This window comes from Hoplias malabaricus, chromosome 5, assembly GCF_029633855.1.
Source record: "Hoplias malabaricus isolate fHopMal1 chromosome 5, fHopMal1.hap1, whole genome shotgun sequence".
Classification (NCBI taxonomy): Eukaryota; Metazoa; Chordata; class Actinopteri; order Characiformes; family Erythrinidae; genus Hoplias; species Hoplias malabaricus.
Window position 1 is genome coordinate 16397325 of NC_089804.1, and position 17960 is coordinate 16415284.

General features: G+C 41.1%; 2 protein-coding genes across 3 annotated transcripts in view; both read left to right on the forward strand.

The window, feature by feature from the left end:
- wnk3 (WNK lysine deficient protein kinase 3) overlaps positions 1 to 9802 on the forward strand; it is a 55900-nt gene extending 46098 nt beyond the window's left edge. For both annotated transcript variants that reach the window (XM_066670124.1, XM_066670125.1), the window contains exons 20-25: positions 1870 to 1955; positions 2265 to 2596; positions 4128 to 4357; positions 4857 to 4955; positions 5068 to 5249; positions 5720 to 9802. In XM_066670124.1, the coding sequence (XP_066526221.1) occupies positions 1870 to 1955; positions 2265 to 2596; positions 4128 to 4357; positions 4857 to 4955; positions 5068 to 5249; positions 5720 to 6307 (1517 nt within the window). In that variant the 3' untranslated portion in view covers positions 6308 to 9802. The remainder of the gene's footprint in view (positions 1 to 1869; positions 1956 to 2264; positions 2597 to 4127; positions 4358 to 4856; positions 4956 to 5067; positions 5250 to 5719) is intronic.
- A 3587-nt stretch (positions 9803 to 13389) lies between these two features.
- Positions 13390 to 17960, forward strand: part of erbb3b (erb-b2 receptor tyrosine kinase 3b) — a 30869-nt gene continuing 26298 nt past the window's right edge. The window contains exon 1 of the mRNA XM_066670263.1: positions 13390 to 13691. Within this exon, the coding sequence (XP_066526360.1) occupies positions 13616 to 13691 (76 nt within the window). The 5' untranslated portion in view covers positions 13390 to 13615. The remainder of the gene's footprint in view (positions 13692 to 17960) is intronic.

Consider the following 17960-nt stretch of genomic DNA (forward strand, 5'->3'; position numbering starts at 1 on the left):
TATTAACAATTAATTTCATTCCCCTTAGTTATTTTCTTAGGGATTTTATTGTCATTGTCCCAGTCCTTACTGATACCACTACATTAATTTCTAGTGATACATTTGACCTTTTTAGCATCGCTTGTTTTTAGTTGCTGTACATTGACTTTATGTTGTAGCTCCTTTTTATTGGTTTGCATGGGTTACCCAGGGGTAAGAACAGCAGAGAGTGAGATAGGAGAGAAGAGCTCGATGAAACTGGAGTTTCTTTGATGGTCTAGTTTTTTTTTTTTCATTGCAGTTAAGCCAAGCTCAGCTCAACCCATTCACCCCTCACCTGCCTGCACAGTTGGGCTTCCCTTCCAACCGGGCCTTTGCCAGCCTGGTCCAAAGCACACTTCACTGAATGACACCTCTCTAATTCCATGGGCCAGATGCTGTAAAGTTTGCACCTGCGATTTATTTTGAGCTCGCTGTAAACGTTATCTCAAGGCAATTTTAAGATTTACTATATTCACTGAATGTTTTGACTCATGAACCCATAAATTTTAACTTGTATTGCTTCATTTACACTTGGAAGAAGAGAGCAGGTGCAAACTCAGTCTGGCCCAATAGGTGAGCACTTTTCCATAGGTTTGACTTGATGAATTTGAGTTTAACTCTCAAAGCTATAAAGCGTATAGTAAATCCCAAATTAAGTCGACTTGCAGTTTGGTTTAAAACTGTATGGATTTCACTGTAACAAGCTGGATGTGTATTATAGTTTATACAAAGAGGTTGATAGACCTATAGATTAGCATGGTAATACCACTAAGACATTCAATACTAGAATTTTACATAAATTTATGATCATTTTCTCAAATATCAGGCCTTGCAAATTGTTTTCAGTGCTTATTCTTGCAGTGGTTCTCTAGTACTTCACTGCTGCTTTAGATGGAATCCTGTTCTTTGCTACCTGGGTAGGCTTTGGAAAGTTATTTTTTGTTTTCCTTTAAATTAATTTTCCTGCATGTCTAAATACATTATAGGATCACCATTACGCACTAAAGTTACATGTTATCTGTGGTATACAAGAACATATATATTCCTACAGCCTATATATGTTCAAAATGTATACGTGTGTATATGTGGTACTGTATCATTTATGTTATATCAGTAGAAGTACTTATCAATCATGATCCAGTGTATCCATATACACACGCAGTGAAATCACTATAGACCTGTAATGTGCACAGACATCACACACCACATCCAGTGCCACCATGAGCGGCACTTACAGCTGATATTAGCACCTGGTGTATGATGCATGAATGCGAGTGTTTGTATGAGAGATATTGGGAGGGGAGGGATTGCACATTTTTCTTGATATTCATAACTTGTACTATTTAACCCTACATGTCATACACTGGTTTTGTCACTGATGTTCACTTTTAGACAGTTCCCTCACTTCCATTTACCACTGCACCATGCATCTTTTTCAGCATGACATAGGGTCAGTAATCATATCAATGCAGTTATAGATTGCCATACAGTTTTCTTTTCAAATAAGAGCACCATAGGAGTGTTTTGTCATGCTTACAATGGGCATTGTAATCTCACACACATGCATGGTAGCTTGTAAGTCGAAAATTTCATGCTGAAGGTGTGTTGTGTTTCAGTGATTATTAACTCATTACTCCTGTTTGTTTTGTCTCTGTCTTGTCTGTGGAATTTTACACTTACTCCTTTTTTTTTTTTTTTTTTTTTTGGTCCATTGTTGTATGTCTGTGCGTCCATTTGTTTACTTGTTGGGCTTGTACTTGTGTGTCTTGTTTACCTGTTGTTTCCCTGTCATCTGATTATGTGTTGGCCTTGTCCTCGTGTCTCTGTCTTCTTTCCTCTTCTGGGCAGATGGTAACTCAAGCATTCAGGGAGCGAAAGAGGACAAAGAAATGCCCTCAAATATCCAGCCTTGCTCACGCAGAGGACGTTTCCAGGTACACTCTCTTTTCAGCCCCTAATTTGGCCATAAATCTTGAGCTGTTTATTTTCCAGGTGCAATCTATTTATGTATTCATTCAACCTTAAAAGTTTCCCCTTTTTGTAATTTCTAATGCCGTAACAGTCTACTGATGGTGTTATTAATTTGTTGCTAGTGAACCTGTAGCAGCTTTTTTATGTTGTTTATGGCTTGGCTCAGGTGTGTTAGTTTCTAGAGTGTATGTCATATTTTTGATACATCTATTAAGAGTATTAATAAAGAACCTGTAGATTACAATATACTTGTCCTTTTTTTTTTTCCTCAGGTGACCCCAGTGATCCAGCCTGTAGACCCACCTCCACCAGCAGAGGCACCTCCAATTGGAGGAGGTGTCCAAAGGACAGTGGGCCGTTTCTCTGTCACACAGGCTGAACAGAGAGACGACCATCTCACAGACAGCTCCCCTGTCTCTCCGGATTTGGAAAGAGAGAGGAGAAAAATGAAAGGGAAAGAAGGAGAAAAGGAGGAGAGGAGGACTCCAGTACCTGGCCACCATCCCTCACGCAGCCACACACATTCTCCAGTGGGCAGCAGTGATGATGAGAGCGAGGTGGAGGATGAGGATCTAAGGAGAGAGCTGCATAAGCTGAGGGAGAAGTAAGCATCCCAGTAGCTACATTTACTTAAACACTGTGTCCTAGATAAAGTCTAACACTGTCTAGCAAACTGGACCATACCACAGTTGCATCATTCTCAGCGCTGCAGTGACAATGACGTGGTGGTGGTCTGTAGTGTGTGTTGCGCTGGTACTAACTGGAGTTTTTTAAACCTCCTCTGTGTCGCTGTTGGACTGAGAATAGTTCACCAACCAAAACTATCCAGCCGACAGCGTCCTGTGTCACTGATACAAGAGACCAACTAGAGACTAGAAAACGACAAATACAAACTCTGCGGCAACAGATGAGCTACTGTCTCTGATTTTACATCTGCAAAGTGGACCAACGTGGTAGGTGTGTCTAACAGTGTGTACAACGGTTTGACACGGTGTTTAAAAACTCCAACAGCACTGCTGTGTCTGATCCCCTAGAACCAGTACAACACAAACTAACACACCACCTCAATATCCGTGTCACTGTAGTGCTGAGAATGATCCACCACCCACATCATACCTGCTCTGTGGTGGTCCCGTAGGGGTCCTGACCTGACCATTGCATGAACAAGGTGGAAGGGGAGGGCAGTATGCAGAGCAACAAATGGACTATAGACTGTAATTATAAAACTACAAAGTGCTCCTGTATGAGAATGGACAGTGAGTGTAGAAACAGAGAGGTGGTCGTAATGTTATGGTTGATCAGCATTTATTTCTTCTTTTACAGCAGAATACTTTTTCTGTTATAAGAAATAGTCTATATCAGACCCCTGGTGTGCATGTAAACATTGTATATTTTGGCTAATACACTTCACAGTCAAGTTTTCTCCTTTTTCTTCACTGATTGTCTATCCATCCATCCATTATCTGTAACCGCTTATCCAGTTCAGGGTCACGGTGGGTCCAGAGCCTACCTGGAATCATTGGGCGCAAGGCGGGAATACACCCTGGAGGGGGGCGCCAGTCCTTTACATGGCAACACACACACACTCGCATTCACTCACACCTACGGACACTTTTGAGTCGCCAATCCACCTACCAACGTGTGTTTTTGGACTGTGGAAGAAAACTGGAGCACCCGGAGGAATCCCACGCAGACACAGGGAGAACACACCACACTCCTCACAGACAGTCACCCGGAGGAAACCCATGCAGACACAGGGAGAACACACCACACCCCTCACAGACAGTCACCCGGAGGAAACCCATGCAGACACAGGGAGAACACACCACACTCCTCACAGACAGTCACCCGGAGGAAACCCACGCAGACACAGGGAGAACACACCACACTCCTCACAGACAGTCACCCGGAGCGGGAATCGAACCCACAACGTCCAGGTCCCTGGAGCTGTGTGACTGCGACACCAACCTGCTGAGCCACCGTGCTGCCCTTCACTGATTGTACTCGTGTTAATTTTTGTTGTTTTTTCAATTGTATTCCAGCCACAATATTTTTTTTATGTATAATTCCATGCTTTTCTTCATATTCTTCCTTTCCTCTGTCCTCTCACTATCTCTGATGTGGCATTTTCACAGACACATCAAAGAGGTGGTGACTCTCCAAGCTCAGCAGAACCGAGAACTCCAGGACCTCTATAGGCAGCTGCGCAGCCTCAAGGACCATCGGCACCCTCTGCCACTCTTTTGGACTCCGCAACTCCCCACTGCACCCTTAGCCATTTCTCCACGCAGACCACGAACTGCTAAAACCAAGCTCCGCTCCCGCCCCCATTCTCACATGGACAACAATGGGGTCACGCACCAAGGTACTGCCCACACCCTGTCATCTAGGTCTAGCCTGAATATAGTGAGGACTCTGGTTCAGTTCTCTGTTTAGACCTTTATAAGCTTTATGTTTCCTTCGATACATAAACAAGTGTTTCATCAGCACAGGCCTTCACCATAGTGGTTTGGTTTAATTCATTATCAGTTCATTTCAGCTTGCCTCAAAGTACAATCATCTGCAAATCCACAAACTATTCAAATAAATAAATAAATGATTAAAAAAAAAAAAAAGAATGAATGAAATTTTTTTTTTCTTCGACTATTAAATATTGCATAAGTTCTGGGATAGAAAGTAGTTAAAGGCCATCACAGGTGTAGCCTAATTCTAAACTTGAAGAGATTCTAAGAGGTGGTTTCTCAGACAGGAATTAAGCCTAGTCCTGGACTATATCCTTTCAATGGAAGATTACTGTTCAAAATGCACACAAAATGCCCCAAACACTTACACACTTACAAACACACACGTTTGCTTATTCTCAGGGAGTCTTCAGCAGTCCAGCAGTTACTCCGGTGGAGAGCAAAGTAGGCTGCATTCCCAGTGCAACCCTGAAAAAACCTCCACACAGACGACCAGGAGAGGTATGGACCAAGATCCCGAGGAAGATACTGTGTCTATAAGACTGAACAGTCTCTACTTGTAGTTCTCTGAAAGTAACTAACTAAAAACTTTGCTTCCTTCATGTGACTTCAGATCAAAGTCCTCCAGCCCAAGCCTCTGCCAATAAGAAGAGCACATTTACGGATGAGCTGCACAAGCTCGTAGATGATTGGACAAAAGAGGCCGTCGGACCTGCCCAACCCAAACCTTCACTCAATCAGATCAAGCAGATTCAGCAAGTGCAGGAGTTGGGTGGCTGGAATCAAGCCACTGAGGTAATACATATTATTTACTTAACCAATATTTGATCTGTAAATATATTATAATTCTAAATACAGATAATCTAGTGTAAATATGAGATCATGCACTTCATAGGTGTTTGTTTCCGGTCAGGGAGGGGTGGAGAGTAGCAGTATTCTTTGATTTCCATGCTCATACACATCTTGAAAAAGGAGCTCAGTGAACTGTGCTGGACTAAGATCTTCCAGGGCCACAGGTGGACACCACTCTTTTAATGCTGTAGTGCATATCTAGTTGCACAGCTCCAGACTGTTTCTGGCTACGCTAGTCAGCTTTTCTCAACCAGGGTGACGCCTGACTTTGCTGTCAGAGATATTCTGACGTTGCTGACATGGAAATGAAAAGGATAGTTACGAAACTTATCATGAAAAAGCAGCTACAGTGGCAGCTAATGTCTACTACTACTTATTTTAATGTGGATGTTTTTGTGTATGTCTGTCTTCAGGCTTCACCTCCAGGCTGGTTCTCCACAACGAACCTAAACACCAAAAACGCCCCTGTATCACCCGGTCTTTCTACACTGACCTGTGCCACAGGCCAGACCCAGCCAGTCTCCACACAGGCCCCCATCACTCCTCTGGCTCCGCAGAGCATCCACCTGCAAGCCCAGGCCTTCCAGCCGCTGCAGTATGGACAGGCTCCGCTGCACTTGCAGCAGATGCAGCAGCTCCTGCCGGGTTCCCTGCCTCTGAGCCAGCCTCAGCTTCTGCCCCAGAACCAGCTGCAGCCCCTCCCCCCACTTTCCAGCCTTCCTGCCTCCAGTGTGCCTGCACCTTTGCCCCCTCACACAGCCCCTTCCTCCACACACATTAGCACGACAGGGCCCCTGCTGGCCCCGCCCACCAGCATCACTGCTGCCTCTAGCTCCGCCTCCACGGTTGCCGGCCAAGATGCCATCAGTGTAGCAACCTTCTGTTCTTGCCCCTCCACAAATTCGTCGTGTTCCTCCTGCTGCTCCTCATCTGCCCTGTCAGCCAGTGCCAAACTCCACCCAGCACCCCCCACCTCCGCCCTCCCTTTAGGACAGCAGTGAGTCACGGGTGAAAGTGAAGACACAAAGGATAGGAGCATGAAAACAGAAAGCAAAGAAGGAAGAACATAGGTTTGTACTTTGAGAATGTGAAAGCAGAACATAAATTCTAATGTACAGTTTGCACAGAAAGAAAACTAGGAACGGGGTTAGGAGTGTCAGCGTGCACGGGCGTGGGGTGTGTAAATTATGTAGTGTACGTGTGTATTTGTGTGTGTGTGTGCGTGTGACTGCGTGTTCACTTTCTTCCTCCCTAAGATATATCCTCTGTGTCTTTCTGCACTGTTGAGATTTATATCCAACACAGTTGGACTCCCTATATAAAAATATAGCAGAAAGAACAGGACAAAAAGGAGATGGATTTGTTTGCATTTATCAACAGCTCTGTTGAAAGGACTTTTTGATTTTTAAAAAGTGCAATTAGTAACTGATATCTGAATTAATTTTTCTGTGTTGTTGTGATGCACTTCTGTAAAGCTTATTTTTCCAAGATGCGCACGGAGACAACAACCAGATGTTAAAAAGTGAGGCGCCATTTTGAGAGAATATAGCACAAAATGTCTCACCCAGCGTCGAGGCGGAAATGACACCGTTACAGCAACCGCATGTTCCAGGACCGAGCATGGTAACAGTTACTTGGCAGCCGTCTTCTTACTCATGAGGCCAACATAAACACTGTTGTACAGTGTAGTGCACGGATTAGGCATGTTATTCATGTTCTTCTATTTTACATTGATTAATAGTGCTAAACTTTATAGAATAGGTAATGGATTTTATAAAATAACACCAATAGGCGTCAGCTGTCTAAATTCAGATTTCAGTCCAGCGTTCTACACTGGATCCTAGAGCAGATCTCCGAGGCATCTGCTTGAGTACAAACTAATGTAGCTAATGCGATTGCAGTATTTGCAGTTTCTCATTAGCTAACCCTACTTCTCTGAAGTTTACAACATTAACCCGCATCCCATAATAAAGACATGCAGTACTAGAGCTTTTGTGACGCTTTGACTGCAGCATGCTTTGCTCAGTCTTGTGTGTTTGTGTGTTTTGCACAGCTATGTATGGGCCTCCGGGCACACCCAACTGTGAAGAGGTAATCCTACTATCCCGCTTTATTGTGAAGACACGGACAACATTATACAAACCCTACTTCCAAAAGACCTGGGACGCTGTACAAAATGTAAATAAAAAAAAAGAATGTAATGGTGTGCAACTCATTTAAACCTTATATTAATTGAGAAAAGGCTGTTTTAATTGCAACTGAGAGATTTTTTCTTTTTAAATATTTGCCCATTTTGAATATGATATCAGCAACATATTTTAAAAAAGGTTGTGACGGGTGCATAATTACCACTGCATCACCTCTTCTTTTTATATCATTCTGTAAAGGTTTGGGAAGTGAGGAGACTCTCTGCTACAGTCTTTTTTAATGCAGTGCTACATGAGGAAAATTAGTCAGTGCATATGACACAGAGATTTCTATAGATTCTCAGAATCTTTTAATGATGTCATTTGCTGTAGATGAAGAAATCCCCAGGTGTTTTACTACATTATTTTGAGAAACTTGATTATTGAATTGTTCCTTTCACAGAGTGGACAACCCTTCTCCAGCTTTACTTCTGGAAGATTCTGCCTCTTTGAGACACTCTCTTGTTAAACCCAGTCGTCTCACTGATCTGTGGCAAGTTTAAATGGGCATATATTTCTAAAAACATTATATGTATGATTTATTTATTTCTCAGTTTCAATATTTGAAAAGTCTTTGTACTGTAGGATTTAAATGATTTGCACAGTGTATCATTCTGTTTTATGTACATTTTGCACAGCAGCAGCATTCCAACTTTTCTGGGAATGGGGTTCACACACCACACACACACACACACACTTACATACATATACATATACATATATGCTGCTTTCCAATGAAAAACATACATCTCCAAAATAGCAATTTTACAGGAGATGGAAAAAACTTTCAGTAGAAAAGTTTTTTTTTTTTCTTTATTTTGGAGCATTTCTATTGGTTCGTTCATCATTCATCTTGAAATTTTGACACAGTTTAAAGGACAGCTGCTGTGCTCAAATGATGTAGTAAACTCACAAAAATGGAGATACATGTTTTTAATTGGACAGTGACTATATATATAATATTCCTCATCAGATGAAACATGAAACAACGTGATTTTGCTTTGTACTTTGAACGATAACAAATAAAACTGCCAAGAGAATTGAAGAGTGGAAGACTTTGCACCTGGGCTCTCCCAACAATGTGTTGCCTTTTACAGTAGCTATGGTAAAAGTCTATTCCCCCCTGAGATTATGGGGTTCCAGTTTGTGACACTGTGGCGGCAGTGTCCGGCTTCACCCAGTCAGCACCTGATAACTGTTTACAGACATGTTTACTCTATACCTCTCCATGCAAAACAAAAAAAAAGTTGTCGTGAAAATGTTATTTTGGACAGAGAGAGAAGTTGTTAAACAACAAGTGAGCCTTTTGGCGTTGTGTCCCACTCGACACCTAGCTAGCGCATATGTGACAGAAAAGTGACCAGCATATTTAGTGCTCATGAATGTTATTTTTTAAAAATTGACTGCTGACAGAGGATCATTAGAGTTGAGCACATGGTAATGTCTAACAGTTTTTTTTTTGTTTGTTTTTAAGTGTATTATTTTCAGAATTGCAGGAGACAGATGGGACTTTACGTGATGTTCTACAGAACTAGAGAAGGAGGAGAAAGGAAGTCAAAACTGATTTTTGTGTTGTTAAGTCATGCTATGCTTGAGCTTGTGGATGTTAAAAAAAAAAGAAAAGAAAAAAATGAAGGACTTTGGCATGTGTGTAGGGTGTTTTATGATTATCTCAGTTTCTAGAAAGTCTGTGTTGATTTTTCTTTTTCCACCACACGGCCCACATCTTCCCAGTAAACCCAATAGCACATAGCTAAACGCCAGGAGTTTATGTGCTGTCGAGTCAAGTACATGTGTGCCACGCGTCATTGCTTTTTCTGACAGGAATCGTGGGAACTTGCCCTGTCCTGAAGTGTTACCAAAATGTAATCTAAAAGAAAGCATTATTTTTGTATTTTGAACTGGGGTTGTAAAAAATGTAAAATGATGTACTGCTCAATGTTGAAGAAGCTGCAGTTACCTGATGACGGGACACATTGGTCCTCAGCTCTGTGTGTGGAGTTCCCCTGCCTCAGCTGCAGCTCAGCCCTAAGACTACACTCTCGAAAGGTTTTTTTGTTTTTAGTAACTTTTGCAATTGAATTCAATTAAATTGATGTGCAAAACTGTAAGTCAACCATTTTCAGAGTCTAGTGTCTATTTGCTGAAATTTGTTAGAGATTTATACCAGGGGACCCAGTATTACTAAACTGAGCACCAATGATTCAAGGTTATTTGATCAAAAATAATCTAGAACTTTTATTGCTGGTGATTTAGCTACTGTAAAATTGTAACTAATTCAATTGTTGATTTTATTTATGTTTTGTAACTAATCGAAATAAAAGATGGTGTTCAACATCACTTGATTGTCATTGTGCGTAATGCAGTGAGTTGTGTTGCCTTTTCTGGCCAGTAGAGGACTCGCAGTCCACAGAGCTTGAGCAGTCTGAATGACTGAATTCTTTTCTAATCACTCACAAGACAGTCCAGTCTTTAAGGTCTTCAGATTTTAAATGATCTCAAATGGCATTTTTACAAAGCCTCACATTACAGAAGGTTTTATAAAAGTCTAATTCTGGACTTGTGTGGCACATGGTGGCACTGCAGTTAATGTCGCTGCCACACAGCTCCAGTGTCCTTGGGTTCAGTCCTTGCTTCAAGTGACTCCCTGTGAGGAGTTTGCTGTGTTCTCTTAGTGTCTACGTAGGTTTCCCCCAGGTGTTCCGGGTTCTTGGCACGGTAAGTGGATTGGCTGTGTGAGTGACTGAGTGATGCTCTATCCAGGGTGTCTAAATGACTTACGCCCCATAATTCCCGGTAGGCTCCGATCCACAGGGATCAGGATGAAATGGTTACAGAAAATAAATGAGTGAATCTTGCCTGCCTAAGAGAATTTTCAAGCACTTTCTCTGTTGCAGACAAACCTCCAGCATCTGAATAAAACTCTGAGAGATTTGCTGGACTTGTGGTGCTCCTCGGAAGTCAGAGGATAGCTGTCTTAAGTCAAATCTCTTTCTCATCTTGATATTCAGATAACATCAGATGTGTTTATTAGTGTAAGTTGCTACTTTGTCAGTCAAACTGTTTGCATGTAATGCAGTGTCAGATTTTCATCTTTTAAAAGTATTGTCCGAGTCCTTTATTGCACATCTGTCTGCTTCTCTCTCCCTCTTTAAATTGTAGAGCCCACTCTAAGCGTGCCACCAGAGCATTCCCAATGTTCCAACAGGCCAGAATTTTGTGCAAATGGAAAATAATGTGATTATGTGTAATCATGAGGGCCTTGATGCACCAGAGTGTCTCTCTCTCTCTTTCACTCTCTCTCTCTCCAGATCTGAGCGGTGGACTGTGTTGTGCTCCTCGTCGTACAGTGGCCAGTTTGTTGTGACCAGTGCGAGTCCTAGCCTGGGTTCAGAAGTCAGCTCGACCCTTGACAATGTGGCCATTGTGGTGGACTGGTCTATATGCATCAATGGGGGGCTTTAGCTGTTGACATGGCTAGAACACAATGATGCTCTTTACTGTGAACAAGAAAGCCATGCAGACCCCTCTGCAAGCAGGGATTCACTGTACTCTCTATGGGGGAAGCTACACAGAACTGGGCACCACTTGCTTCTCTGGGGTGCATCTGTGTACGCCAGTGTTGTAACCAGAAAGTCTTAGTGTTTCACTATAGCTCATAGAGTACTAGTGGTGTGAGGACTACACAATCTTGATCAGTACTGTCTTATCAATGGCAGGTGGCTTTCAATGTTGCTATAAACTTATGTTCTTCATGGCCCCTGGTTGTTTGTAATTATTAACTCTGTGTGAGTTCCAATAAAAGCTTTCATACCAGGGGAGGTTTAGGTCCTTCATTCAAAACTTTCAGGCATCTACATATTATCCACTGATATCAGTTAACAGTAGTACTTCCTGTCATGTAACAAGACTGAAAACGGGCCTATCTTCAAATGCTTTGAAATGGTTACCCACCCCCTTTTACGGTATTGTCACTTGCTGTAGGGTGGAAAATGGGGCATTTTACTCAACCTCCTGAACGCTTAGATACAAGTACAAAGAAGGTATTGAATGCCCGGTAGCTGTAAATCTGTTGTTCTGACAAAATAGAAATATAATAAGGTTTGAAAGCCTTCAAATTTGGAGGATATGCATTAATAGTGCACAGAAACAACATGCAAACATGAGGAATATTAGGATCAGACATGACTTTTAAAACTGGTGAAGCTTCACTCTGCTTTAATGGGTCTTAGATTGCTTTTTTATTGTTTATTTCAGGACACGTTTGGAAGCAAATGTGATAAAAAAACAAGAATCTGTGATTTGTTAATTGTCTTAAAGTTTTATTTAACAGGCAAAAAGGACAAAAAAAAATTCACCAAACTAACTTCACTGTTTATATATGTATAAAACGTATGTCATAGCATATATATTGTAAACATAAATACACAGAATTTGATGCCAGCAACACACTCCAAAATATTTGGGACAGATGTATGTTTACCACTGTGTTACCTTTCCTTTTAATTACCCTTTAAAAAAATAATTTGCCAAATGAAGTTACTAATTGTTGCAGTTTTTGAAGTGTGATATTTTTGCCGAGTCTTGCTCGATACAATTTTGTTGTATCACATACAGAATGAAGCTGGAATTCGTCTTGCTCAAATAACCATGGACTTCCCAGGAACAGACCTCTCATTGATGGCAGGATGTCTCTCTTATATCACAATGTACACCTCCATATCAGTGTTCCATATTGTCACTGTCCAAAGAAAAACACATGTCTCCAAAAGAGTAACTTAAGAGTAGAAGAAAAAAATCTTTTTAACTTTCAATGAATGTCAATGTAAAAAGATTTTATTCTTTTATTCTTAATAATAAGTCATTTTGGGACATTTCTATTGGTGCATTCATCATGAAATTTTCACATGGTGCTTTGTTCAACTAAATGATTCACAACTTTTGTTCATTGATGAACCCCCATACCTTGACGTTGATGTTGGCTTGTGCACTTATCACTGATAACAATCTGGATGATCCTATTCATCTTAGACACAGATAACTCAATGTACCCTTTTCCCCAAAAACAAGCTTAAGCATGGGCTCATCTGTCCACAGTAGGTTAACTGTCTTTCAGACCATATGAGATGAACTGGTGCACAGAGAACTCTGAAGAGTTTATTCACAGAATTAATGTAAGGTTTTCTCCATGCTTTTTGAGCTTCAGCTTGCATTTCTTGATACATACAGAATGTGGAACAATGGTTTTTTGCAATGCTCTTTGCTATTATCATCATTGCAGCAGCATGACAGTTAATATATAATATATATATATATATTCAGTCTCATTTTGCCTGTTACAACTCTTTGAGTCTGTTGCAGGTGTCAACTTTTAAGTTTGTTTACAACTGACAAAATACAATAAAGTTAATCAGTTAAAAACATTGGAAATCTTTTGCTCTTGCAAACGTTAAAAAATGATCTGTATGATCACATATAAAGATGACCCTCCTGGTACACATTTTATAGTGTATTAATTATTGTTATAATTATCTGTTTAATTTAGTATATTTTCACATTTTAACAAAGACATTTTTGTCACCTATAGACCCACATAATAATAATAATAATAATAATAATAATAATAATACGTTATTGCGAGAACCGAACCGTAAGAATCGGGGCGCTGACATTGTATCGATCCGCCCCTGAGCGCGTCAGTGAAGGATAGTGAGGGAGGGATCAGAGCAGCGCCATCCTCCTGTTATTCTCTCCGCTCCCAAACTTCAAACTCAACCCTATCACGCCTTCAGAGCCTCAACGGAGTCAAAGCAACATGGCTTCTGCCACCTTCGCTGATCTGGAGAGGCGCAGGCCGAAACCGAAAGCCGGGCTGTGATTTGCGGGTGTCACGCGGGCGACTGATACCTGTAACTCAGGTGAGGAGGAGATAACGCGCTCGGTCAGTCCTCCAGAGAGAAGCCGGAGGCCGTCAGTACGGGTCTCTCCCGCGTGTGAAAAACACGGGGCTCGGGATTACCGGCGCGCGGTGACTGACTGGTGTGAAAGGAGCGCGCGCGCCTAGGACTGATTAGCCGGTTATGAGCGCGCGCTCTCTGACGGCTCTACGGTGAAGGCGCTGAGATGCGGGTACACGCGCTTCTTCTTCTTCTTCTTCTCCTCAGCGTGTTATACACAGCTACAGCCCAGGTTCAGGAAGGTAAGACACACATATAGCGACATAAATGTGTCTCTCTGTATTCTCGCGCACGTGTGTGTGTATGTACGGTGTGTACCAGGAATATTTCACGTTGCGAGGACCAAAACTCTGGGGACATTTCTTTCTTGTGCCTAAGTGGTCCCCACAAAGTTAACCATTACCTTTTAAGCTGAAGACATATGGGTTAAAATATGGGTTGTGGTTAGGGTCAGTGGTAAGGCTAAAAGTTCAGATTTTAAGGTTAAGATTAGGGTAAATTCTGAGTTAGGCTGAGAGTACTTATAGGTAATGTTAGGGTAGGGCTGGGTTTAGGGTTAGGTTAGTATAAGCTTCATATTGGACACCAAATGTTGGGACACCCCTAGTCAGATGGCATGCTCTGTCAAAATTAGCCACTTTCGCGCATTGTAACACATGGCCTCTGTTTACTTGCTAAACGTAAATAATGGGGAAAATGGCCTGTACAGAGGTTATAGAAAATATTTGATATACGTACACAATTTATGACCCCACCCCCCACCCCCACAATGTTCATCTCAGCAGCTATGTAGAAATTGTGCACTATGACATGCAGAAAGGTGTCGTGTTGAAGTGTGTTCCCTTTGAGGATGTGTTAACTAAGTACTCTCTGAAATTACAAAAAAAGAAAAAAAAGCCTGTCATTTGACCAGGGGTATCTAAAATTTGGATAACGTTGTTTATTATGAATGCCTGTGAAAATGGATACCTCAACCTAACACTGTATGAACCAAACTGTTTGTTCGGGCCATAAATGGGCTAGAAGACTTTTGAAAGTGGAGAACCCGAGTGGGCAGACAATATGGCAGAAATATCCTTTGCAATATTTAAAGGCATTTTCACAGTATATTTGTATCACAACACTTTAACACACAATAGCAAAGCGCTACTGTACATCCCGTATTTAAACACTGCCATTGAAAATGTAAATGACATTGACGTGTGTTCATCACGTCACACACAGCACTGTAAAAAATAGAGTGAGACAAATTTGATCACACTCTTATCACACAATGGGCTTTTTAAACTCTAAAAATATGCACCAAATATTCAACAAAGCATTGTGTAATTATATCAGAATTGATGACAGAGTGGCCCACTCTGGATCTTACAGAGGAGTCTGTAGAAATGAGTTCCTGACTGTGGAGATAACAAGCCTGAATAAGAAACCAGTGCAGCTGTACCTTCAGGTTATATTAGCTACAAATGTCGCTATTAATGACAGACTCTGATCTAATCTGCTTTTCCATCTTCTACTTTTTCCAAAACAAATTCTACACAAGAGACACAAATGAGAAATAAGTGAGAAACATGAGAGATACCTTCTCCATCTTCAATTCTTCATGGTATATAATATAACATGGTTGAAACTGATTTGTGAGATTTCTGCCTAATCTAATGGACCTTCATAGAAACCCTTTTCCAAGAGTTACTATTTACACCAAAGAGTTGTAGTTCTACGGGATGTTCTTCACAAATATCCCATTAAATAGTCATGACAGAAAATAAGCCATTGATTTGGAAAATACTTTGTCCTCCTTATGGCTTCAACTGGCTCTTAATTCACATGCGAGTTTCTTGTCTTTTCACCAGAGTAAGGTGTGTTGTAGCAGCTTAGTGTTATTCTTAGCTCTGACTCATGAGCCTGAGAATCTATGAAACTTTTCAAAGTTCAGTTGTACCTGCCTTTAGTAAATCTTTGAGAAGAACAGATACCCTATTACCACATCCCGATCAGAGATAAGAACCTGGCAGGCTCCTAACATGCTGCTCTGTGACCTGAGCTCTGCTTAGATGGCATTGCTGGGCTTTTCGAGGACTAACAGAAGCTAAAATGTCTTAACTTCCCTTTCTGTCCATGCTGGACATGATGTGCTTGATCGGGACCATAAATACACATTCAGGACTTGGTTATGACAACAACCAAGCGGCCATTATCTCATTCTGTTTGGAGCTCGTAACAATTTGTGTCAATACGATGACAAGCGTGAGTAGACTAAGCTGAAGGGCTCATTAGTGGTACCACCCAGGAGTGAATCATTTGGAGTGGATATATTGACAGTCCTAGAATGATTAACCTGGCCCCTCCTTATTCATCCCTGTTTCCTTTCGACAAAAAACAAATGCTCCTTTTCCTCAGAGAACTTTGACTCTGAGAAAGGTGCTGAGCATTAACGTGCAGTAATCAGCGTCCCTGATTGTGCTAATATATCACTTATTTTGCTGCTGGCACTGCCGTGTCACGGGGGGTCGTAAACTGGCACAGCAACAGAGCGCAGTGCAAATCTGGATTGCCCCACCATAAAACAAAGCTTTAATCAGATGCGACACTCAAGGTTATAGAACTATGGCCTGCTTAGAGGTTGAGAATGATAATGGCAGCTTCCTCAAGCTATGACTGTCATTCTCAGCCTGAGAGCGATCGTCACGTCTTCCTGCTGCTCTTGTTTGGCAACATGACAGGCTTGAGATGGGTATCAAATACTGATGGAATGACACAGACATTGCTCTGTTTCCGGTCCTTGGATCCTATCTGTGCAGATACCACAGTGAGCACAAAGACCTTTACAAAAGTGAAGCCAATCATTTTGAGGATGTCCATTAGATGTGAGAAGCTTGAGCCAGAGTAAAAAATCTTAAAATATATATATATATATTTCCATGAGTTCCATCAAGTTCATATCAACGCTGTTCAAAGAAAAACATGTATCTTCATATTTGTGGATTTTTAGTTTAGGTCATAATTTGAACACAGCTGTCCTTCACATTGTGTGAAAAATCCTTGATGAATGGACCACTAGAAATGCTCCAAAATATTACATAGAAAAAACCCTTTAACTTAACTTTAATTAAAGAAGTTCTGTAAAGTTCCATTGGTCAGAGACAATATGCGAAAAGCCTATTTCAAAAGCTCAAATCCCCATTTTCTGGACACGGAAAATACAGTGGATTGATGACTAGATTTAAATGGATACCAGGCCAACGGGTCAAGCCAGACTGGTCCAATAATGAAGATCTTTGGATGTCTCAGGTGCCTCAGTGCTCCCTGAGATTGTACAGGTTCAGGTATTCACAGCCCGGCAAACCCTCTTGTTCCAGCTCCTTAGTGCATTATCAGTCTCTGTGATCTGGAGCAGGTTGGTTGGGTCAGATATAAGCTAAAATGTGCTGTACCACTGGTGTGGTGAAATTTTAACACCTTCCTTTAAACAACATCACATTGGATAGTTCTTTAGGTGACAAACGTGTCTTCTGGGGCTACACTTTTAAAAATTTTGAAGACACCTTTTTTCGAAAAAGGGTACCACATGACAACATGATTTCCAGGTTCAGGGATTTTGAAGGTACCCGTTGGGGGTCATGCTGACTACTCAGTGTTGAAATTTAGTAATGAGTAAAATGTTAATCTGATACTGTGAAGTGTTTAATTAATGTGATTTGTAATCGGTGTGGCGTATAATTGGTTTGGTGTATAATTCAGAGAATATATCTGTAGTTGAAGGCAATATCGAAGATTCTGGGCAACTGCTTTTCTTTCTGGTGTGTTTATGTTCAGAAGCTCTGCATTTTTTAAGGTGGAATGGTATGTTTAAGAAAAAGAATGCTGTTTGTACGTTGCTGTTTGTAAGTTTTTATTCACTGTTAAATATGACTACAGAACCTCATTTGTAGTTTTTTAACACTTTCTGTCTGTTTACTTTCATGCAGTTAGGAGTCTTCCCAACTTAAAATTGGTTTCACATTAAGTAATCTGAAACAACACAAATAATGTAGCAGGAATAAAACAATATCCTCATGTCTTTTCATGATTTACAACATTTTGAGGTTCCTTCTTCATCTAAAAATCTCCAGATGCTTTTTCTCTGCTGTTTGTAGAAAGAGAAAACCTAGCAAACAGGATGAGCCTCTTTGTTTTTTTTTAACACATTTATTGACTCTGGGGCTTGTAAATACTTTAGACTATTTTCCAGTGCACAAACAGACTGGAGATCAGCAAATGGTGAGGAAACGTCTTCTGAATTTTATTAAATTCTTTCAATTTATTTATGAACGTGGCTTTTAATGTGCAGGGGTGAACGTGGACATTTAGAAGCATATCGTGATGTACAAGTTGCCTGTTATGGCCTTGTGAAATACAAAATCACGATGAATTACCCTGTGTGTTCAGTGTCTGTGCTTGCTAATAATATTCCACAAGAGTCTGTTTACTCTTCCAGGATCTTCCAGCTCTTGCTCTCTCTCTCCCTCTGT